At 48.3% G+C, this 24,761-nt stretch overlaps 1 protein-coding gene across 1 annotated transcript; it reads right to left on the reverse strand.

The window, feature by feature from the left end:
- Positions 1–1,904: 1,904 nt before the first annotated feature.
- TMEM42 (transmembrane protein 42) lies at positions 1,905–21,234 on the reverse strand. Its single transcript, XM_065398406.1, has 3 exons — positions 21,073–21,234; positions 3,741–3,887; positions 1,905–2,048 (listed from the first exon to the last, which is right to left on the reverse strand). Exons 1-3 carry the CDS (start codon positions 21,232–21,234, stop codon positions 1,905–1,907), a joined length of 453 nt encoding a protein of 150 aa, XP_065254478.1.
- Positions 21,235–24,761: the final 3,527 nt, after the last annotated feature.

A 24,761-nucleotide genomic window follows, 5' to 3' on the forward strand; every position in this document is an offset into this window, starting at 1 on the left:
CGACCCATAGAAAATGGACCTGGACACCACGGTTACCATTTAACATTCTTTCCAAAACCCAAAACAGCTCTATTGCCAGAGGAAAGGAAAAACAGTCATGGTCCATAAGGCTCTGATGTCACTACGCCTGGAATATCGTACTCAGATCAGGGCACCTTATGAGACAGATACAGTACTGACACATTTGAGGAAGTTCAACAACAAAACTGATGTGGAGTCTAGTGGGATTGGTTTACAAAGAAAGATTTAAATGCATATAACTTGGTTAAGCATTGACAAAATGGAGGAGACATGATAACGGGCTATAAATACGTGAAGAATGTAAACATTCAGGAGGGGGAGGAGGTTTTTTTAGTGTGTTGAATAGGACAGAGATATGACTGGGGCTCGTAGGATGCAAGTATTATTTAGGCTAAAGATATAGAAAAAACTTCCTAGCAGTGAGGTATCCTGTGATGAGCCTCTAAAGGAAGTGGTGGAAGACACATTGTTTGGGACATTTAGAACTAGACAGGGGAACAATCCCACCCTGGTCAGTGAACAGACTACAGCAGATGAATTAACAGGTCTCTTCCATCTCTACAGACTCTTAGCCAAATCTTGCTTTCAAGTACATCCATGCAACCCTAGTGACATCAAAGTGTTCACATAGGAATAAACAGGGGCAGAGTTCAGGTCAATGATTCAATACACAGTATCATACCTTCACCTGGTGAAATGTAAAACAGGAATTGCTCCAAGAATTGTACCATTGGCTTGGAGAGACAAGAGTTCCCACCTGACTCCTTGAATATCCAGCTGCCAACACTGTGGCACATATTACTTACCAAGAACATAGTGCTAGGTGCCTCACAGCGAACAGAAATGAAACAGTTTCGGTGTTGTTCTACTTCATGGTACAGTACAAATGCTTTAGTTCACATTAATCCAGCCCTGTCGTCACAGTCTCTGAGGTGCTAAACAGACAATGCAACCAGGAAATAGCTGTACTATTTTCTATAAATATGGTGCATGGCTGTGTGTGTTTATGATGGGTCACTTACCATGGAGTTAGAGCAAAAGGGTTGTTAGAGGACCCAAGCAGGAAAGGTAACACAATAACATAGATGAGGGTTCTGAGGAAGCAATGGAGAAGCTGTTTATTGGGGGAATAACCCCTACTAGACTCCAGGCAGGCTAGAGTGGATTGCTCTTCCTAAGGCTAAGCCTAGGATCAAAAGGAGGATACTAAACATTAGAGGCCCCTAGGCCTAGAAAAGGGCGAAGGCTGCAGGACTGGCCAGAGGCTGCCCTGGGAGTGTCAGTGAGAGCTGACAGGCTGGCAAGGGGACACAGAGACACAGCAATTGCAGCAGGGGCAGTCAGCTTCTCCCAATGTAAACAGAGACAACAGGGCTGGCTGAGACACATGAAAGCTGGCAAGGAAAGATTAAGGCTTAGGCTAAGGGAAATCTGCATGTAGCCCTTTAATGTTTGTACCCTTTGCTGCTCTGTGGGAATGAATACATAATGCATTGTTTTGAAGAAGCTGTTCTGAGTCACTTTTAACCACTTTGCTGGTCGCAGGTCCCCAGAGCGAAAAGGCTTACGGATGCCTAACTCAGCTGGGCCTCAGTTCACGTGGTTGAGAAACAAGGAGTCGGACACCCAAAGCCAGACTGGTTGGACTGCATTGTTCTGCCCCGAGTGAGGAGCAGGAAGTCAGGCCTGTCACTTAAGGGGAGGGAGTAAAAAAAAAAAAAAAATTCAAAGCACAGTTCACCCTGTAACCATGACAGCAACATACGGGGGAGAATCATCCAAGGAGCAAGTCTGCAGGAGCATCACCCACCTACAGCAGAAAGGCCTGAAGGCTGATTTTGTCATTAGATTGTTGACAGAAACTAACCCAGTGGGTTTAGTTTCTATTTGTCCTTCTTCTCAGAATGCTGCTGTTCTGTGTGAGGTGAAGCTGTGTGCAGCAGCAGGAGTCCACAGAGTGTCACGCTGATTCCTACCCACCACAAGAGTGCACGAGTCTCTCCAAAGAGCAGCTTGCCCAGGAAGGCCTGAGGGAAGGAAAGAGAAATACATTCACAAGGCAGAGTTGCAAAGAAATCTTCTCCAGTACAAAACCTGGGGCAGATCCTCAGCTGGTGTGTACAATGGCCTAGCTCCATTGAAGTCAGTGGAGCTACGCTGAATTACACCACTAGATGATCTGACCCGTGATTCTTAGTATAAAGCCTGCCTAACGAAACTACTGCAATCATCACCAACAGGAACATCTGCTGCTGCTTAGATTCACCGGAGTTAAAGTTGGAAAAGACCTACTAGGTCACCCAATCCATTTTACAGCCAACACAGGATTGGTCCCTGGTGCTTTGTCCAGCCCAGTAAAAAAGAGACTTGGCAGATGCTGATTTTTGTTTTTTTTTATAATTTTGACAGATAACAATGTTGACTTGAGCATTTTTTTTCCAATTTACATATTCACAGCTGTGGGAAATTATGGAGTGTCAGACAATTATTTAATTATAATAGATGTTAAGATTCAAACAGCTAAAGCTTTATAATCATTAAAACACACAACTGTCAACATCACATGTCAAAATATACAAAATAAATATCTTTACATCAAACTCCAATATGTTCTCAAGCAGCATTCTTCTTACTGTGCCTAGCTGTAAATTTGAATGATCCTTGATGGAAATATATTTCAGTGGTTTGTGTTTGTATGGCGAAATTCACGTTTACTGACATTTACTGATAAAAATCGAATCCTTCCAAGCCTTCTCTTAAATGTCCAAAGTGATGGGACTACCCTGAAACACTATTCTGCAGATTAAGATGGGAATGTCTTCTTCATATTTGACTTTAATTTTTTCTTTCTTAATTTTATCCTATTACTCTTACTTATAGTCCCTAAATTCCTCTCTATCCTTGGCAAAATTCCCACTGAGTTCAGTGGGCCCAGAATGTCACCTCTAGTATTTAAGTCATCTCTTGGCCAAACGAGTGGTTTTAAACCTTCCTTGCAAATCAGTGCTGCAGACCCTGATCTTTTTTGCTGGTCATTTCTGTAATCTCTGAATATCTTCTATGGTCAATATCTTTCTGGAAACAAGGGGACTGATCTAAAGTTCACTGAAGTCAACAGAAAGACCACTGGACTTTGGATCAAGCCCATAGTGCTAAAAACTGGACAAGAGTTATCTAAAGTAGGGGAAAAGAGATTAATATGTCAGTTGAAGAGTTACAGGTAAGCAGGGGCAAGTGTAAAACACCCCATATTCCTAAAGGCATGATGGTTTTGGCTTGGGGCTTGCTAAGGAGTGATGCAAAGTAAAAGTGAAACCCTGACAGTGTGTCTCCTCTCCAGTTCTTAAGCATGCACAAGGACAAGGCCAGTCTGTCGCAACCTATCAGAAAATTATGATAAACACTAAACCAACCACAAGCCATTGAGCAAGATAGCATTCGCTTATGTAGTAGGGAAGAATAATTTCCCTACAGCAATTACTAGGAGAAATTCTACGGCCTGTGTCATGTAGGAGATCAGACTAGATGATCATTGGTTTGATTATCCCACATCTGCCTAATCTGGAGTTCTTACATTTTCCTCTGGAGTATCTGGTGCTGGCCACAGTTAGACAGAATACTAGGCTAGATGGACCCCGGGGGGTCTGATCCAGTCTGGCAATTCCAGCATCACAGAAGTCCCTTCTGGCCTTCAAATCTATGACATCAGTTCTACTCACCGAAGAGATGAAGTTGGAGGCTGTTGTTGTCACCGTGGCGGTCGCTGAGGAAGAGGAGTAGTGGAGGGCTTTTGCAAAGAAGGTCCACATGACAGCATTGCATGCAAACACCAGACCGACACATCCTACTCGGAGCACCACGTGTAACTGCAGAAGGGGGGTGGTGGAAATACAGATTTTTTTCACCAACAGTTGACTCTCCCAATTATTTTGCAAATACGTTATGCAAAATAAAATGTCACAAGCTGTGAAATGGCCTGGACCTGAATTACAAACATTATTTTGTGAAATCTCAACTCTTGTGTTCCTACATTTACTAATATACCGTATAAAAAGGAGGCAAATTATGAAGACTGTTCTGACATTTTAAACGGATGATACATTAGAGGATCCGATGCCCTGTTTTTTCCCTCACCATTAAAGAACGGAAATCTGGAGAGTGGGAAAAAAAAGACACGTGGGAAAACAGAACGGTTGCTCTTCTCTTTACCACCTACCACTGAATGAAGGAGAATCCCTCAGTAAGTGCTTGATCCTACAAGATACCAAGCGCCATCCACTCCTATTAGCTTAAAAATCATTTGATGGAGCACATAACCCTGTAGATGTTGAGCTTCTGAGCAGACTTGGGGCTTCAGAGAATGTCAGTTTCTCAATTTCCTTGGCCTAGATTCCTGGAGAATTAAAATCTCCTACCCTCCAACTGCATCCAAGCTCCACATGTTCTTTATCTTGTGGTCAGACTCTAGTTCCTGGGGTGGGGGGAACTGGAGACTGCTTCATGGAAGAAAATTCCCTAAGAAACGGATCCATCCTTGCTGGAACATCCTTAGAAATGCGTTATCTGAGAGATCTGCTCTCAGCCTTTGAGCTTTAGGCTACCAAAGAGGAGCCAGAGGCCAAAGTTCTGCAAAATCTCAGTCCCCAGATTGACTGTTCTGGGCTGTAAGGAGAAGAAAGGAAACCGAGTGCCTGTGCCCATCTGCCAGTTGCTGCTGCTGCTGCTGTATGTGGGTGTGGGGGGTGTCACTGGAGTAGAGGCAGTGGGATATTGGCATATGGAGATGTGCATCAGCAGCAAAGAACGAGCAAATGATAAAGAAGAAAGAGAGAGCTCTAAGGAGACTAGATAGGGGATTGTTCATGGGAATCAGCAGTATTCAGCAGCTGTTCAGGATATATCTATGAATCTATATCATTTCAGTTCAGGCCTATAGTGAGTATAAGTTATTACCTTCTGACCATTTGCTCAGTTACCAATCTGAAATGAGCCGGTCTTCCACAATTCCTAGAGAACAGAAGGCCGCTCCACCAAATCTCCCCCACAACCTGAATCCTCAGCAGAATGGCCAAAAGGATTGAATGGTGCCGCAGAGTGAACTTCTGCCTTGCTAGCAGTGGATCCTGCAGAACAATACTGAGGAAGCGTGGTTGTAGGGGAGTTTACACTGCTGCTACCTGTAGTACTATACTGCACAAGGACTTCTACCTTTGTGGCTGTCAATCAACACTTTTCATGACCACTACAATAACTCCCCACTTTATGTTACATTAAAATAGAAAAGGGAAATGAGCCGCATATAATTGTGTGTCTCAAACTAAACAAATAAGTAAAAGAACATACTAAACTGACATACTAAATTGCAGAGGACAACCAGCACCACCATAGAAGGAAGCAACTGGAATGTGGATGTAACAATCACAGATGGAGAATGACTCGCTGATAGATTATGCAATAAAATCCAGCCCCTCTGGTTATCTCAGACTACAAACTGTATGGAAAACATACATGAATGGTCCTATACTGCTAAGGAAAACAAAACAATCTAGGAAGTCCTCTGAGTCAGGCTTCAATGCATCTAAACCACTTATTTCCTGCGGCACACAATGGGCCAAATTCAGTCCTGGCATAAGAGAGCGCATTGAACCCTGGAGTTGTGCTTGTTTAAGAAAAGGCTAAATTTGATCCAGAATCTGTCCAAAGTATGATATGAAAATCAGATAGAAACCAATGCTCCCTACAACCCTCCTGCTAGCTATTCTGACACAGCGTTTGCAGGGAGACGTTAGAGCAGAGGCAAACAGCCAAGTGCAATCCGGCGGCTGCTGAATTCAAGCACCTTCCAACACTAGCAAGTTGCTAAGACAAAATGAACCTGCAGGTCTGATTAGAAATAGAACCCAGGGTGTGATCCTGCCATGAGCTCTGGGTGGACAGGCCCTTCTATCTCTGTAGAGCTCATTGTAGGATCAGGGCCTCAGTCTGGAAAAAGGCTGCAGTTTTGTTTTGTTTAAGAACCTTATATTATTTGCAAATCTCCTATTAATATACCCGGGTTTCATGCCCTGATCTGCTTTATGTTATGTCCTTGAAATAAGGATATGGAGAGGTAAGGGAGGAAACTGCAACGGCAAAAAAGCCCTGCAAGCATCTCATGAGTGCCTGAGGGCAGGAAAAACCACTTTTTTTCTGTGCGTTAGATTAATGGCCAAGCCTTCATGGTATATACCTTATGCTAGATCCAACTAAATACCTAAAAGAACTCAATCTTCAATTGATATCAGTGCATGAGCCTTTGAACAAACACACCTGAAGGTGTTGCCTTCTCCATGGGGATTAACTGCGCTTTGCCTCACCCTCAGGTGCCTTCATAGCAAAGGAGGCCTTTGTTCATGGTAGGGACAAACTGTTTACTGCCAGCCTAGGGAGGCAATTGGATTTTGTGATGCACACAATACCTGGTGGTCAGGATTAAAGACAATGGCCCACATTGTAAATTCAGAGATTGGCTTAATTCTACAAGTTTTTCTTATTAGGGCCCTGATTTGACTTTACAGCAAGTCTTTGCATGCAGCTTGTTGGGAATGGAACTGCACATTGGTCACGTCTACTCAACCCCAGTGAGCCAGTTTACACCTCTGCTCCGTTGTGTACACTGTCCTCCAGTGCGCTGACTGTAGGCAGTTAGGGTGAGATTTTGAAAAGACTCAGTATTGGCCTAACTCTGTTCCCACTGAAGTTAGTGGTAAAGCTCCCTTGACTTCAACGGAAGCTGAGTTAGGCTAAGACTGAGCACTTTTGAAATTCCCTCCCTTAAAGTCCTTAACGGGGTGAGCCCTCCCACTCCATACTCACCACTTCTTTGGTGAACCTTGTCACGAGGGCGGATTGTGCTCAGACCCCACCTGCCTCTTGGGGTTTCTCCTGCTGGGTCCTGGGTCAGTGAGTGCTGGGGTTGGCCTGACAGTGCCGAATTTGCTTCCCTTTGTGCTAGCCCCTTCTTCATAGCCTGGCCCTCTGCCCCTTTGTATCGGACAGTCTCAGCTTTCTCAGGGCGGTGTTACATTTCTGTATAGTGTTACTGTTGGGCAGGGGGATGTGGGAATTTAAAATAAAAACCCAACCTCTACATTTTAACTAAATTCAACATATTATTTTTATATTTAAAAAGGGCCCAGCAAGATGTGCCTGTAACAAAAGTACTTCTCATTACCAGGCTAGGTGATCATAATGGTCCCTTTTTGGTCTTAAATCATCTACCTTTTCCAGCCACACTTGCCTCCCATGCTTGCCCTTCTTGTCCAGTTTCCCTTGCTAACCTTTGTCTAACATGGGGCTCAATGCCATAGAGAGTTATTCCCACAGGCAGCCCAATGAAATCAAATGAACTATGCTCTGGAGTAAGCATGTACACCTCTACCCCTATATAACGCAACCCGATATAACACAAATTCGGATATAACGCGGTAAAGCAGTGCTCCGGGGGGGCGGGGCTACGCACTCCGACGGATCAAAGCAAGTTCGATATAACGCGGTTTCATCTATAACGTGGTAAGATTTTTTGGCTCCCGAGGACAGCGTTATATTGGGGTAGAGGTGTATATGGAAATGACTCTTTGCAGAATCAGGCACACTGAAGTCATAGACTTTAGAGTCACTGACTTTAAGGTCAGAAGGGACCATCATGATCGTCTAGTCTGACCTCCTGCACAACCTCCTGCAGGCCACAGAATCTCACCCACCCACTCCTGTAATAAGTCTCTAAAATGCCATGTACGCTTGTGCTGATATAGAAATAATTTTTTCATTGTTATTACTATTTATTTTCACAGGAAAGGACCAAGGCATTCCCTTGTTTCTAAGAATTGAGCGATCTTATCTTGTTTCTAAGAACTGTTTTGAATTTTCAGCCTAATAAATCAAGAGTTACGGATAGAAAGTTTTTAAGAGCTGAACTTCATTTGAATTTACACTTTAAATATTCCAGGATCTCTCTCCTGTCCCAACAGAGGTAAAATACAATGAAAATGGGGTAGGGGGGCTATTTACAATCTCTTGCCTCAGATGAAATTCAAACCACAACCCCTTAAAAGCACTAATCTATGTTTAGCATTAGGTACAACTTTCCAGGTACCAAGCAACAGAGGGTCCTGTGGCACCTTTAAGACTAACAGAAGTATTGGAGCATAAGCTTTCGTGGGTGAATGCCCACTTCATCAGACGCATCAGTCTTGCGTCTGACGAAGTGGGCATTCACCCACGAAAGCTTATGCTCCAATACTTCTGTTAGTCTTAAAGGTGCCACAGGACCCTCTGTTGCTTTTTACAGATTCAGACTAACACGGCTACCCCTCTGATACTTTCCAGGTACCGTAAGTAATGGTTGACATTTAACATTCATCCTCAGTTCCTGTAGATTCTTCTTATCACACAGCCCACTGAAGTCAGCAAGAACCAGACCACTTGCCTATGGCCACGTGCAGCAAGTATAATAGGCCAGGGGAGGCTCTGCCTCTGGCGAGGACCCCTGGTTGTGGGGTTTGGCGGCAAAGTTTTTGCTTTATTATGCCCCATGCAGGTTCTGGGGCGGCGGCGGAGGCACATACCGCCTCAGCGGCCCCAGAACCTGCATGGGGCATATCGAAAAGTGTCTTCTACAGACACTTTCCCCCTGGGCATTGGGTGGGTTAGGTCTGGGGAGGGGCGGCACGGCACAGCTGCAGCCAGCCCCGGGCCCGGCTGGGGCTCCTCTGGGTGTGAATGGGGGGAGGCTCAGGGCTCTGGCCAGGGCTCCTCCAGGCACTGGGGGCACTCTGGGCTGCAGCTGGCCTGGGGCTCCTCTAGCCGAGGGGAGGGAGGGGCGCAGGGGGTCTTGTGGCTCCGGCCGTAGGGAGGGTGTGGGCGGAAGGGGCGGAGCTGGGGGGTAGCCTCCCCAGAGTGGGGTTCCACCCGCCGCCCATGCCTATGGCTGTGGTACAGACGCTCTTGGGGTGAGAATGCAGAACTAAAACGGATTCTAAGGGTACGTCTACAATGCACACTCCGTATGGTGCCACGTAGAGTCCGTACACTGCACGCCCCCCCGCACGGGTATAAATGGCAGCATAGACGGCAAGGCACTGCTTAGGTGAGTAGAGTAAAGACACGCCTGAACCCTGTGAATATGTATATGGCTCTCTACTTGCCCAAGCAGTGCCTCCCCCATCTACACTGCTATTTTTAGCAGTGTAGCGTCTCCCGGCCTCACCGCTGCCGGAGCCTGTCCACACTGCAGTGACAGACTCTGTAGGCAGGCAAAAACTCTAGAAGGGGGAGATAGTGGGGAAAGGCTTCAGCCAGCTGCTGGAACCTTTCCCCGCTGCTGGGAGGTAGGCGGAGGAGCGGGGACACGGCGCACTCAGGGGGAGGAGGAAGTGAGGTGGGGTGGGGGTGAGGGGAGCTTGGCTGCTGGTGGGTGCAGAGCACCCACTAATTTTTCCCCGTGGGTGCACCGGGGCTGGAGCACCCACGGAGTTGGCGCCTATGCCCTGAGACTCTGAAATATATAAGGCTAAGAACTGTGCTACTGCTCAATTCCAGTCACTAGCAAGATAGTTCATGGGTCCACTTGTTATTGTTACAGCTAAAAAGATGAATTGGGTTCAGAATTCTTATTCAAGGTGGAGTTAGAAACAGGCAATTGGGAGAAACAACTTGCTTTTAAAAAAGAAAAACTGTCATGTACTTCTGTACCAGATATGGACTGCCTACAGAGCTTGCTTATACACACCGGATGTGTTCAGCATAAGATCCTTTAATGCTCTGCCAGGTATGGCTAAGGTTAGCTTAAATAAGGTATTTTACAGAGTGGCACCTAGCAGCTGAACAGTACAGTAGCGCGGGGTGGCCAACCTGAGCCTGAGAAGGAGCCAGAATTTACCAACGTACATTGCCAAAGTAATATGTCAGCAGCGCCCCCATCAGCTCCACCCCCAACCCCTTCCCGTTCCCAGCGCCTCCCGCCCACCGGCAGCCCTGCGGATCTGCACCTCCCCCTCCCTCCCCACACCTCCTGATCAGCTGTTTCATGGCGTGCAGGAGGCTCTGGGGGGGTGGGGGAGGAGCGAGGGCACGGCAGGCTCAGGGGAGGGGGCAGGAAGGGGTGGAGTGGGAGCAGGGCCTGTGGCAGAGCCAGGGGTTGAGCAGTGAGCACCCCCCGGCACACTGGAAAGTTGGCGCCTGTAGCTCCAGCCCCGGAGTCGGTGCCTATACAAGGAGCCGCATATTAACTTCTGAAGAGCCACATGTGGCTCCGGAGCCACAGGTTGGCCGCCCCTGCACTAGCGTTTAGCATTCCACTGCACAAAACAGACATGTTGGTCACTCCTGCTTCAAATAATTAGCAAAGCTGGTCAACATTTTTAATTCCCCCCCCCCGTCATTATGGAGAGGATCAACATTTTTTGTATCGGGGGGTAGCCGTGTTAGTCTGTACCCACAAAAACAACAAGGAGCCCCGTGGCACCTTAAAGACTAACAGATTTATTTGGGCATATTTTGAATATTTTTGGGGCATATTTTGAATATTTTTTAAAATAAAAAAGGGTGGGAGAGGATATGCAAAAAAAAAAAAAAAAATTAACCAGCTCTAATAATTAGAAAGGGTGAATTTCCCATTTCCTGAGTTGGGGCCTGATATGTCCAGTCCATTTTTTTGTGGTTTTTCCTTTGGACCTCAAATTGTTCTATCCTGTGCAAGTGTCTAGACTCTCTGATATATTTTTCGATGTGTGCTTTAAAATCCTCACTAACCTCATAATACATAGTTGCTCATTATTTATTATTTACGTGATGCAAAATAATTGTGGTCTCTTGGCATTTGTAATCCAACAAGTACAATTTTGGATATGTCAATAATGTTTACTACATGACTAAACAATTCTCCCCATGTGGTTTTTCATATTGCCTACACCTGCAGCCTCACCTCTTGATTTAAAACAGAAATAATCTTTTACTGTATGTGTATGCAAATCCAAACAGGAAATGATACACACTTCTGTGTTTTTAAACATTGTGGTAACTAAAAAAGAAACAATCAAAATGCAAAGCAGCAAAGATCTTCCCAAGATCACTGAACAAAGTTGAACACAGCATCTGAGGCGAGGCATGATGGAAATCAATAACTGCATCTAGTTTTTCTTTTAACGAAAGGAAAAGGAAGGAGAAAAACAACTGGAAGGAGAAGAGAAAGCTGTTAGCAAGAGAAAGGAACAAGAACAAATATTTCCTGTTTATTTTAAAGTGCAATAATATCCACCAATTACATGAAGAATTATGGAAAAAGGCTACAAATAAGGGCATTCTGGGTTGGACTGCAGCCATTTCCCATATCATGCTAGCATCCTCCCTTGTGCAGTTTTATCAAAATGGCACCAGAAACTTTTGATCCTATTTATTGGCTTTATATTCACAGTTACTGCTGTGCATTTGTCAGTCTCATGTTAACTACAACGACATTGCGCTATGAATTCCTGAGTTACAGTACAGCATGCTAAGGAATGATTTTGGCATTAATCTAAGAGGAAAACCTTGCATTACTGAGGAAATGGTGCAAGGACGCTACATAGACTTTAAGGTCAGAAGGGACCACCACGATCGTCTAGTCTGACCTCCTGCACATCGCAGGCCACAGAACCTCACCCACCCACTCCTGTAATAGACCCCTAACCTCTGGCTGAGTTACTGAAGTCCTCAAATCATGATTTCAAGACTTCAAGTTACAGAGGATCCACCATTTAGACCTGCCAGTCAGGGCCGGCTCCAGCATTTTTGCCGCCCCAAACGGCGAAGAAAAAAAAGAAAGAAAAGAAAAGCCCGATTGAGCTGCCGCCGAAGGACCCGCCGCTGAATTGCCACCAAAGAGGAAGTGAGGGACTGAAGGACCCGCCACCGAATTGCTACTGGAGACCCGAACGTGCCGCCCCAATAACAGACAGAGTGCCGCCCCTTTCTATTGACCGCTCCAGGCACCTGCTTCCTTCACTGGTGCCTGGAGCCGGCCCTGCTGCCAGTGACCCATGCTTCAAAGGAAGGTGAACCCCCCAACCCCTCACCCGCTCCGGGTCTCTGCCAATCAGACCCAGGGGAAAATTCCTTCTTGACCCCAAATATGGCAATCAGTTAGATCCTGAGCATGTGGGCAAGACTCACCAGCCAGACACGTGGGAAAGAACTCTCTGTTGTAACTCAGAGCCCTCCCTATCTAGTGGCTCATCACCAGCCATTGGAGATATTTGCTGCAAAGAATCAAATAAGCAATTTATTTTCTATCACAAAGGTATGAACCATGAGAAGAAAAGCCATAACAGCTGAAGGAACAACTCCACAGCCAGTGGTTTCAGAGTGGATACATTAAGGAACCGCGTGAACTTATGATAACTATTTGAATGTATTACAAAGCTTTAGTAGAGAGGTCTACCATTTTGACAGTGAGGACAATTAACCATTGGAATAATTTAACAAGGGTAAATTGGTAACTTTTAAAGAAAGCTTGGATGTTTTTCTAAAAGACCTGCTCTAGGAATTATTTTGGGGGTAATTCTATGGCCTGTGTTATACAGGAGGTCAGACTAGATGATCACAGTGGTCCCTTCTGGTCTTGGAATCTATGAATCTACTATGATACAGTATCATAAATAATAATACAATGCAGTACAGAGCTAGTAAGCTGTTGTGTCAAATCAGCCACAGGAGGTAATGAGGAGCCACAGCAGTGCTTTTTTGTTAACTGTCTGCTCTCACAAAACAGGACACATACTATGCAGCCACTGATGACAGCTATGTGACAAGAACTAAGAATCATCACCTGGTGAAATGCCTTATACACCTCTGGAAAGTATGTTACATGCTCTAAGGCAGTGTTTTTCAACCACTGTTCCGCGGCACACTAGTGTGCCGCGAGATGTTGCCTGGTGTGCCATGGGAAAAAAATATTAAACCATGCTTGAATGTCGGAACTGGTTACTAAAATTTTTGAATCCCACCACTGATGTTAAGGACTATAAATAGCTCCGGTGTCACTGTTACACTAACAGGAGGAGGACAGGAGGAGACATCGCAGTAGATCGCCGATGAGCAGAAGAGCGCCAATGGATCTGGATTTGGAGGAAACATGAGCAGAAGAGCGCTGACTGATGGATCTGGATGGAGACATGCGCAGAAGAGTGCTGAGTGTGACGGACAGCGGCTATCTGGAGGAGACAAGCGCAGTAAGTACTGAGTGACAGTGAGATACTGCAGTGATGGACAAGTTTTTGAAAAGGAAAGAACTGGTCTCTGAACAAAATTTGGAGCCAGATGAGAGCCCAAGTATGAGTGGGGATCAAAAGAAAGCAAAGATGGTTAGCTCAAGCAAATTCTCTGGCACAAGGCAATATAGCGAAAGCTATATTTCATTTGGATTTACTTTCACCGGAGATGCAAACAAACCAACTCCACTGTGCGTGGTGTGTGGTGAAAAGCTAGCTAACAGTGCTATGGTCCCAAGCAAACTAAACGCCATCTCCAAACGAAACACCCTTCGCTTCAAAACAAGAATGCGGACTATTTTGTTCGCCTGCGTGAAAACACGGAGAAACAGGCAACTTTCATGAGAAAAACCACAAAGGTAAATGAAAGAGCTCTTAAAGCTAGCTATCAAGTTGCTGAACTTATAGCCAAGTCAAAAAAGTCGCACACTGTGGCAGAGACATTAATACTTCCCGCCTGCAAAGCTATTGTAGAGGAGATGCTCGGACCTGAAGCAGCTAAGGAAATAGCCAAAGTCCCTCTCTCAGACAACACAATTTCCAGACGTATTAATGACATGTCTGCAGACATCGAAAGTGTGGTTTTGGAAAAGATCCGTATCAGTGAGAAATTTGCATTGCAACTTGACGAGTCTACTGATATCAGTGGACATGCTCAACTCTTGGCCAATGTGCGTTTTGTTGATGGCGATGCAATTAGAGAAAACTTCTTTTTTTGCAAGGCATTGCCAGAAAAAACAACAGGAGAAGAAATTTTTCGGGTCATATCAGAATACCTTGAACAAGGAGGACTTAAGTGGGAAAACTGCACAAGTGTCTGCACCGATGGAGCTGCAGCCATGGTCGGGCGCACCAAAGGCTTTGTAAGCAGAGTGAAGGAAAGAAATCCAGATGTGATTGTTACGCATTGTTTTTTACACCGTGAGGCCCTCGTAGCCAAGACTTTACCAGCAGACCTAGTTCATGTGTTGGATGATGTTGTGCGCATGGTAAACTTTGTAAAGTCACGACCCGTGAAAAGTCGCATATTTGCAGCTTTGTGTGAGGAGATGGGAGCGAAGCATAAAACCTTGCTGTTTCATACGGAGGTCCGGTGGTTGTCGCGTGGCAAGGTCTTGGTTCGTGTGTATGAGCTGCGGGAGGAACTTAAAGTATTTCTGACAAATGAGAGGTCAGATTACGCAAAGCTGCTTGCAAGTGATGAGTGGTGTGCAAGGCTGGCATACCTGGCAGATATATTTCATCATCTGAATGAACTGAACACACGAATGCAAGGCCGAAATGAAAACCTGCTTACAAATACAGATAAAATAAATGGATTCCGTTCAAAGGTGCAACTCTGGCATCAACACGTGGAAAGTGGCAATCTTGAAATGTTCACACTCACCAAGCAATGGCAAGGTGTTCACACTGCTGCACTGTGTGAGATAATAGTTAAACATTTAAAAACTCTCGAGGAGAAGTTGTCATTTTATTTCTCTTCAGTCTCCACTGAATGCCTTGACTGGGTTAGGGACCCTTATAGCTCAGCATCAGTTGGTGGAAAGGACATGACTTTACAGGAGCAGGAGGAACTAACTGAACTGAGACAAAATCGTGGTTTCAAGCTAAGATTTGCTGATCTACCTTTGGACAGTTTTTGGTTGGATACTGCCAAGGAGTTCCCCCTTCTGGCAAACAAAGCTATTTTGACATTGCTCCCATTTTCCACTACATATCTGTGTGAGATGAGCTTTTCAAGCATGATTGCTATAAAAACTAAATACAGAGAGAGACTGAGAGCTGTTGACGAAGAGCTACGTGTGTGTCTTTCTTCGATTCCAGCCAGAATATCAGCTTTGTGTTCAGCCAAACAGGCCCAGGTTGCGCACTGAATAAAGTATTTTATAATTTTTCATATTTCTGTTTACTTACTATTTCATAATAAAGTAATTATAAAATACTTTCTTTGTGTTTATTTGATTCCTATTCAAGAGAATTACTTTATATATAGTCAATATAGGCACAGAGTTAAATTTTTTAACATTTTCTAATGGTGGTGTGCCTCGTGATTTTTTTTATGAAACAAGTGTGCCTTTGCCCAAAAAAAGGTTGAAAAACAATGCTCTAAGGGTATGTCTACACTACGAGGGTAGTTCGATTTCTCTTAAATCGAATTTGTGGAATCGATATTGCAAAGTCGAACGTGTGTGTCCACACTAAGGACAGTAATTCGACTTTGTGAGTCCACACTAACGGGGAAAGCGTCGACATTGGAAGCGGTGCACTGTGGGCAGCTATCCCACAGTTCCCGCAGTCCCCGCTGCCCACTGGAATTCTGGGTCGAGCCGCCAATGCCTTCTGGGTAAAAAAAAAGGGTACAGGGTGCTTTTCGGTAATTGTCGTCATCCGTCCGTCACTACCGCCCTCCCTCCCTCCCTGAAAGCGCCGGCGGGAAATCAGTTCGCGCACTTTTCCGGTCAGTGACAGCGCGGACGCCACAGCACTGCGAGCATGGATCCCGCTGCGACCATCGCTGCAGTTGTGGCCCTTGTCAACGCCTCGCAGGTTATCATCCACCTTTACCAGAGGCAGATGCAGATAAACCAGGCGAGGAGGCTACGGCACCGCGGTGAGGGCCTGAAGTCTGAGAGTGGCACAGACCTGTCACAAAGCACGGGACCCAGCGCCGAGGACATCACGGTGACAATGGGTCATGTGGATGTTGTGGAACGGCGATTCTGGGCACGGGAAACAAACACGGACTGGTGGGACCGCATAGTGCTGCAGGTCTGGGATGAATCCCAGTGGCTGCGAAACTTTCGCATGCGGAAGGGGACTTTCCTTGAACTTTGTGAGTTGCTGTCCCCTGCCCTGAAGCGCAATGACACCCGGATGCGAGCAGCCCTGACTGTCCAGAAGCGAGTGGCCATAGCCTTCTGGAAGCTTGCCACGCCGGACAGCTACCGGTCTGTCGCGAACCAGTTTGGCGTGGGCAAATCTACCGTGGGGGTTGTTGTGATGCAAGTAGCCAACGCAATCGTTAAGGTACTGCTCTCAAAGGTAGTGACCCTGGGAAACGTGGAGGTCATCATAGATGGCTTCGCCGCGATGGGATTCCCAAACTGCGGTGGGGCTATAGATGGAACTCACATCCCTATCCTGGGACCGGACCACCAGGCCAGCCAGTACATTAACAGAAAGGGATACTTTTCAATGGTGCTGCAAGCACTGGTGGACCATCGGGGACGTTTTACAAACATCAACGTCGGATGGCCTGGCAAGGTTCATGACGCTCGTGTTTTCAGGAACTCTGGTCTGTTTAGACGGCTGCAGGAAGGTATTTACTTCCCGGACCACAAAATAACTCTTGGGGATGTGGAGATGCCTACAGTGATCCTTGGGGACCCAGCCTACCCGCTAATGCCCTGGCTCATGAAGCCCTACACTGGAGCCCTAGACACTGAAAAAGAACTGTTCAACTACTGGCTGAGCAAGTGCAGAATGGTGGTGGAGTGTGCTTTTGGCCGTCTCAAGGGGAGATGGAGAAGCTTACTGACTCGCTGTGATCTCAGCGAAACCAATATCCCCATTGTTATAGCAGCTTGCTGTGTGCTCCACAATCTCTGTGAGAGCAAGGGTGAGACCTTTATGGCGGGGTGGGAGGTTGAGGCAAATAGCCTGGCATCTGATTACGCCCAGCCAGACAGCCGGGCGATTAGAAGAGCCCAGCAGGACGCGCTGTGCATCCGGGAGGCTTTGAAAGCTAGGTTCCACAGTGAGCAGGGTAACCAGTGACTTTTAAGTTTCTGTACAGAGAAGCTGAACCTGCGACCGTTTCTTTACCCAGTTAATGTTGACTATCCTCTCCAGTTACAGCCCCCCTCCACCCCCTTCCAAAAAAATAAAATCAGTTTTATTTTGTTAATGAACACCGTTGTCTTTAGTACTGTTTTCACGGGAATGTTTGAAACCTGGGACACAGACTGTGGTGGGGAGCGGGTGTAGTGTACTGATGCAAATGATCCTTCTAAACTCCAGGAATGACAGGATTCGCAGTGGCGGACTGGTTGTTTCAACGGAGCCTGCCAGCCCTCCTGAGCGGGACTGCGTGTATGTGGGGGCTATGTGAGTTTATGGCAGGGGGAGGAGGGTTACAGATCCCCTGCTGCGTGGCTCTGTGATCCAGGACAAGGACCGCTGCATAAGATTTGTAACTGCCCTCCCCCGCAACAAAGTCACAGTGCAAACCCCCCCCCCCCCCACGCACAGAACATGAAAACCACCTCCCAGACTGACCAGGGTAACTAGTCACTGCACTGTGTATGTGCCCTGCTGCTGGACCTGCCCCCGCCTCTGTACCCTGCTAAAGGTGACTGTCCTGTCCAATTACCAAGCCCCTTCCCCCCCTTCAGACAGACTCTCCCTCAAAAGAACATGACTGAAACAGTAATGAACAGAAACGTCTTTTTTATTAATCACACATGAAACTGGGGGGTGAAACTTGGACGGGGGCTTGGGTGAGGCGGGCAGGAAAGGACTTTTCAAATTTTGGGGAATGACAGCCTTCTGGTGCTTGAGCAGTCTGCAGGGGTGGAGTGAGAGTTTTCACGGACTCTGCCGCCCCTCCTTCTTTGGACTTTGGGCGAGGGGGGTATGGGACTTGGTGGCGGGGGAGTGCGGTTACTGATAGACTGCAGCGGGGCTCTGTCCTCCTGCCTCCGTTCCTGCAGAACATCAACAAGGCGCCGGAGCGTGTCCGTTTGCTCCCTCAGAAGTCCAAACAGCGTTTGAGTCGCCTGCTGGTCTTCCTGCCGCCACCTCTCCTCACGTTCCATGTGTGTCCGGTGCATTTGGGACAAATTCTCCCTCCAATGGTTCTGCTGTGCTGCCTGGGCTCGGGAGCAGTCCATTAGTTCTGAGAACATGTCCTCTCGCGTCTTCTTCTTCCTCCGCCTAATGTGCGCTAGCCTCTGGGAGTGTGATGCCAGGCTGTGTTAGGAGACAGTTGCAGATGTGGCTGTGGGAATGAGAAAAAGGTAGTGAATTCCTCCGAAACATAAATGTAGTTGTGAACAAAGAACATAGTCTTTCTCTGTGAACAAGACCATGCACCGCACCTATCACATGCGCACTCAGGACAAGGTCGAATTTTCGGACCTCGCCTTCAGTGCCTGGGGTTTTGCACTGCAGATCTGGGAAGCGTGGCAGGACACCGTAATCTCTGTAGCAGGCAAAGATGGTAAGCCGTAGACTTGTGGCTGCTTAAAACTTCAGTAATACCACTGGCCTCCTTTCACATTGAAAGCAATGCCAGTCTCTGCTGCCAGCAATTGGCCAAGCATGAACTGTGGCCCTGTCCCACCCCCTCGCGGATGTCCCAGGGAAAGATCCCTGTATGCTGCCCCTCTCCCGCATCCACCACGTGGCTGCAAACCAGCGGTTACAATTCTGTAAAGGAACTTGCAAGCAGTCCCAATACTAACAGTCCCCTACCTAATTCAAAGCAGGTCATCATGAGCGACATAACTATCCTGAGGATCTCGGACACCGAGAAGGAAAGGATGTTTCGAGAAAGCCTGCAAAGACCAGGGCCCTATGCCGCCATGCTGTGCAAGGCAATGATACCGGAGTACTTGCTTGTCTCCTGGCGCGGGAACGTCTCCTACTTCGGAGGACCCAATAAGGCCGCTCTCCCCAGGAACCTGATGAACAGGCTTTCCCATTACCTGCAGGAGAGCTTCGTTGAGATGTCAGTGGAGGATTATTGCTCTATCCCCGGACATATAGACCGGATTTTCATATAGCTGCAGTGGCAGGGACTAAAGAGTGGAGCAGCTTGGGCAGCAGAATCATGCACAACCGGACACTGTTTGATTTTTTTTAAATAGTTGGAACTGATTACTTAAGCACCCAGGGTAAAGAAATCATGAAGCACACATTGTTCTTATTCTTAATATTCCAGTTTTGTAAAAAATAAATGTTTAGATGTTTAAAGCACTTACCGCTTGATCCTTCCCCTGAATCTGTGTCCGGGTTACATGCTGGGGAGGGTTGGTAGGGGATCTCTGTAAGGGTGATGAAGAGCTCCTGGCTGTCGGGGAAATCAGCTTGGTAAGCGCTGTCGACTGCCTCGTCCTCCTCATCTCCTTCCTCATCTTCCCCGTCCGCTAACATGTCCGAGGAACCGGCCGTGGACAATATCCCATCCTCAGAGTCCACGGTCAGTGGTGGGGTAGTGGTGGCGGCCGCACCAAGGATGGAATGCAGTGCCTCGTAGAAACGGGATGTGTGGGGCTGGGATCCGGAGCGTCCGTTTGCCTCTTTGGTCTTCTGGTAGCCTTGTCTCAGCTCCTTGATTTTCACGCGGCACTGCGTTGCATCCCGGCTGTATCCTCTCTCTGCCATGGCTTTAGAGATCTTCTCATAGATCTTTGCGTTCCGTCTTTTGGAGCGCAGCTCGGAAAGCACGGACTCATCGCCCCACACAGCGATGAGATCCAAGACTTCCCGATCAGTCCATGCTGGGGCCCTCTTTCTATTCTGGGATTGCAAGGCCATCTCTGCTGGAGAGCTCTGCATCGTTGCCAGTGCTGCTGAGCTCGCCACGCTGTCCAAACAGGAAATGAGATTCAAACTGCCCAGACAGGAAAAGGAATTCAAATTTTCCCGGGCCTTTTCCTGTGTGGCTGGTCAGAGCATCCGAGCTCGGACTGCTGTCCAGAGCGTCAACAGAGTGGTGCACTGTGGGATAGCTCCCGGAACTATTAGCGTCGATTTCCATCCACACCAAGCCTAATTCGATATGGCCATGTCGAATTTAGCGCTACTCCCCTCGTTGGGGAGGAGTACAGAAGTCGAATTTAAGAGACCTCTATGTCGAACTAAATAGCCTCGTGGTGTGGACGGGTGCAGGGTTAATTCGATGTAACGGCCCTAAATTCGACATAAACGCCTAGTGTAGACCAGGCCTAAGTAACGCTAAGCCATCATTTCTTCCAAGCCTTCCCCTGCGCATCACACAGTATGTAATATATACTCTTCCCAGTCTCCCACTGACACCTCTGGATGACTGAATGCAGGAACAGTTTGTTCTTTTCCAATTCTTTAAAATAGCCATTTTAAAAATGCACACGCTTATTTCACATCAGTCAACACCAAGTCTTGATCTCCACTACCTGCTCTCCCTGGACAGCAGTCACTGAGATGTGTGTCTTAAGACTTAAATTCTTGTCAGTTTCGTTTTCACCAGGGAAGACGGATGCACAATAGAACTGATAGGGGCAGCAATAAAAGACAAAGGGTGCACACTGCAGGGCCTTGCAATGTCCTTCTTTTCTCTCTGAAAGGATGGCTCACAGCTTCATCCAAAATATGGCCTGTCTTTGTAATGGAAAAAACTTCCCCCCTAAGCACATACACAGGAGAGGGGACAGGTATTTAGAAATGTGGTCACCCTTAGTGTACGTACTCCCGAGGGGGCTGCCCAGCCAGGATCTTTGGATATTAACCAGTTCCTGACAAAGCAATGCCCAAGGGTCTTATCGGAACTTTGCCTGAGCTCCCCAGAGGCACAAGGAAGGGCGAGTGGCTCTGACTGCGGGGCAACTACAGCTGTGCTGGGGCCCTGGGGGTGAGATGGGCTGGGGGGCCGGGGCCGGCGCGGGCACAGACTGTACGTCTCTTCCAGGACAGATCACACAGGGGCTGGTTTCTCCGCCTCCCCCGATGGGGGAAGCGGAGCTCAGTGGCCAGCCAAGGGAAGGAGCAGCTGCCCGGCTCTTACCCAGACACAGGCGCCGGCGGCCGCCGCCTCCTCCCCTCCGGCCGCAGCTGCACACGCCTCCCGCAGGTAATCAGCGCCCAGAGCCAGTTTAGCGGAGCAGGCGGCTAGCGCCCCCAGCAGGCCGGCCACGGCCGAGTGCGCGGCGCCCCAGCCGGCCAGCATCGCAGCAAGCCAAGCCGAGCCTGCCGGCCCCGCAGCCCGGAGGAGCCGAAGCCACGTGGTGATGCCGCCGGCTGCTCTTCCGGATCTCTGGCGAGCTCACGTGACGGCTCGCTCCCCTCGGGGGTCGGTGCTGGCGGAAGCGCCGCGCTGATGCGTCCCCAGGCCGGGGCTAGCCCCCGCCCCCCGAGCCCTGTGCTTCACCTGCACCCGCCCCTGTAATACTCAGCGCACGCGGGGCTGCCTGTGGGGCCCACGCGCTAAAGCCCTGCTCCAGTGGGAGGCTGCTGTCCCTGCCTGTCTGCCTTCCCAGGCACGGGGGAGCTTTGCCCTTCTCTAGCAAGAGCTCCCCTGGGCGGGAAAGCGTATGCTGCCGCCATACTTCCCCACACGTGTGGCTACGATTAATCATATCAGAGGCATCGGGGCTTGACACCTACTGCTGATGCAGTGTCTGTACCTGTGTTTGATCTGAGATAGTTCCAACCACTTTTATCAAGTAGGATAGCACTCTGGGGGGACCCAGCTGTTGAAAGATGTGTCTTCAGTCCTTGCTCATACTGATGGTAAGGCTATGATTTAGTCAGGGTATTTTTAGTAAAAGTCATGGACAGGTCATGGGCAATACACAAAAATTCAGGGGCTGGGACCCGTCCATGACTTTTACTAAAAATATCCCTGACTAAATCTTAAGGGGGTTGCTGCTGGGGGGGCATCCAGGGGCCACTGCTGGGGGGACATTCAGGAGGGCTGCTGTGGGGGAGCCCAGCCATGGCACCAGCTGCTGGGGGCTGCACCAGCGGCCCAGGGATGCTGCTCAGGCAGTCCCCAGGGCCAGCCGCACTGGCCGCTGCTCAGACAGCTCCTGGCAGCTAGTCCCGGGGACTGCCCGAGCAGCAGCTGATGCGGCTAGCTGCAGAGCCACTCCAGCAGCGGCGGATGTGGCTGGCCCTAGAGCCAGCTGCTAGGGCGGCTCTGGGGTCAGCTACACTGGCCCCCGCAGAAGTCACAGAGCCCTACTGATGAGGAAAATAAATACCTCACTTGAGAAGAGCAGTCCATGTGCTCACGCAACCTACCTTGGCTGACACTCTGCTCACTAATTCTAGACTGGACCTTTCTAGGGAAGGTTATAGGAAAAAGTATTGGTGGCTTTTCAACTTGATTCATAATGAGACAATCTGGTTCTGGACCACTTCTAGTCTAGTTTGCTTTATGAAGACTCTGCTAACGTGACAAATCTGTGTTCAGTGGCTGCTGTGGCCTGATGGCCAATGATCAGTCTTGGTCATGCTTCCTTTGTGAGCTTCCATTGGCACTGTTGAACATAGAGTGTTGCTGTTGTAAATAAGGACCATCACACATATTCCAGAATTGTTTCCCAGTGCATCAAGTTATGCCTGGAACTGGAAGGCAGTGGTAATGGCCTAATAGTACTCACTCATAGGCCACGTTTAATACACCCTGCTGCTTTTTTGAGTGTGGCTTGTTTGCATGTTGCTATCATTTTTTTTTCTTTTTATATACATGGAGACCTTTCAGCCATGCATCAACATTAGACATAGGAAAGACCAATTGAGCTCATCTAACCCATCTACTTTCCTGGGCCATCCCAGGACACTGAAGGTAAGATTATACCCTTATGAAAAGCACAAGGAAGTCTTTACTGACCACAAGTCATTACGATATTGGTTTAACAGCTAATGCAAAAAGTGACAACTTCAACAGCACAAGGTGAGCAAAGAGCACCACCTACCTACTTACCTGCAGCACTGAATTTTTCCTGGAGAGCTACTGACAAGGTCCCGATCTGTTTAGCTTGCGAAATGAGAGGATCACAACCTGAGGTGGTAGGTTTACTGACCAGAATAACCACAGTCAATTCTGTGGAGGTCTTAAAACAAAAACGTAGCCCCAGCTCATTTCCCCAGCTCTCAAAACAGAAATTCCCCTCTGTGTGCAGATGTAACGGCTCTTCCTTGAAATGGGGAGCTCAGCTATCCGCTCTCTGTTCTGAGGCTGAAAGGGGAGAAGGGGCATTGTTCCCCCATCAGCTCTGTGAGGATTACCCAGTAAAAGCAGTAGAGCTCTTTGCTTTTGCTGTAGCAACCCTCTGCACTGCAGAACGCTTCCTTTAAAGGGGGATCCAAGGAGAGCTACAGTCAGATGTGGCTCTGGTAGAGCAGCTCCAATGAGGCTGGACTGCCAAGGAGTGGAGGACAGGAGCTGCTGGAAGGTGTATGAGTGCAGAAGGTCTTCACCCAGCTGGTCCTCACCTCCTGCAGACTCCAGAGGATCTGCTGAGTTCTGCAGTGGAACCACAACTCATTCAGCTGAAGAGCACAGGTAGGTAAACCTTGCCACCCCCAGAATGAGTTGGAGCCATAGTTTGGGGGAACCTCCATGAGAAGATTCTGTAACAGAGATGCCAGCCCTCCCTAATGTCCCATAATTCTCCCAGTTTCTACATGTAGTTATGAAATTACTAATTGAGTCTCAGATCTATTAATTTTGCAAGGGCACACACATTTTATATACATAAAATATATATAAATAAAATGTGTGTCAATCGTCACCCCTTGGGTCCAACAGCAAATAGTGCCACAGGAGGCTGCCTTCTCCACTGCCACTGTGGTACATGCACAGAGAGGGTCTGATAGGAGGCAAGCCATGGCAATCTTGAATGGGTTGGGGCACCGCTGGATTCGCCACCCAAATCACAGGCTGTGTGTTGCGCTCTAACTGCCCCAGGTGGACCCTGCTGGACTATGTTAACAGGCTGTAGGTACCAAGTGCCCCAACCCCTGCTGACACTCACCAGTTTGCCTCTGGCTCAGCTCACACTGCACAGACTGCAGAGGAGGAGAAGAAGCTGGAGGGGCAGGAGGAGCGGCGGTGGCGAAGAGCAGGAACGAAATAGAGGAGGGAGAAGAGATGGATCATCCCAGGAAGGAGGGCCCAGGCCCGGCCATGGTAATTAAGGGCCCTCAGTAGCATAGAAGGGCAGCTTTCCCAGGGCTGCTCATCCCCGTGTCCCTGTTTGAGGGTGGGAGGGATCAGGGGTGCAGTGAGGAGGGGGTAGGTCCCCCCTTGGCCATAGTTGGGGAGGGGAGGAGCAAGAGGTCCCCGTTTCTCCAGCAGGAGGGGAGATGGGTTGAGAGAGGTCCATGCAACCTCCCTAATTTTCTTCATAAACATCCCTAGACGGGGGCATGCGCAAGGGGAAGGCAAGCAGGGGCACGGCCCCACCAATAATCGGCAGTGGATGCAGAACTCCTCCTGCCCGGGGCTGTGGCAGGGAGAGCGAGAGAGCTCTGCCCACCGCAGCCCTGGGGCTGAGGAGTTCTGCGCCCCTAGCCGGGACCCCGGGGGTGGAGAATTTCTGCATTCTCCACCGGGCCCTGGTGCCAAGCTCACTCTCCCCGCTGCAGCCCCAGGGTGGGAGGAGTTCTGGGCTCCGCACCTGGGCCCTATGTCTGGAGGAGCTCTCTGCCCCCACCCCATTTTCTACTATGTTTTTTTCTCCTAAC

This window comes from Emys orbicularis, chromosome 2, assembly GCF_028017835.1.
Source record: "Emys orbicularis isolate rEmyOrb1 chromosome 2, rEmyOrb1.hap1, whole genome shotgun sequence".
Taxonomy (NCBI): Eukaryota; Metazoa; Chordata; order Testudines; family Emydidae; genus Emys; species Emys orbicularis.

Bases quoted from the DNA above. Each gene is read 5' to 3' on its own strand.
- TMEM42 (XM_065398406.1), bottom strand. From the start codon at position 21,234: ATGCTGGCCGGCTGGGGCGCCGCGCACTCGGCCGTGGCCGGCCTGCTG. The intron at 3,888-21,072 runs GTAAGAGCCGGG...CCCCTTCTGCAG, and splicing joins CCGCCGGCGCCTGTGTCTGG to TTACACGTGGTGCTCCGAGT. The intron at 2,049-3,740 runs GTGAGTAGAACT...TCCTTCCCTCAG, and splicing joins CCTCCAACTTCATCTCTTCG to GCCTTCCTGGGCAAGCTGCT.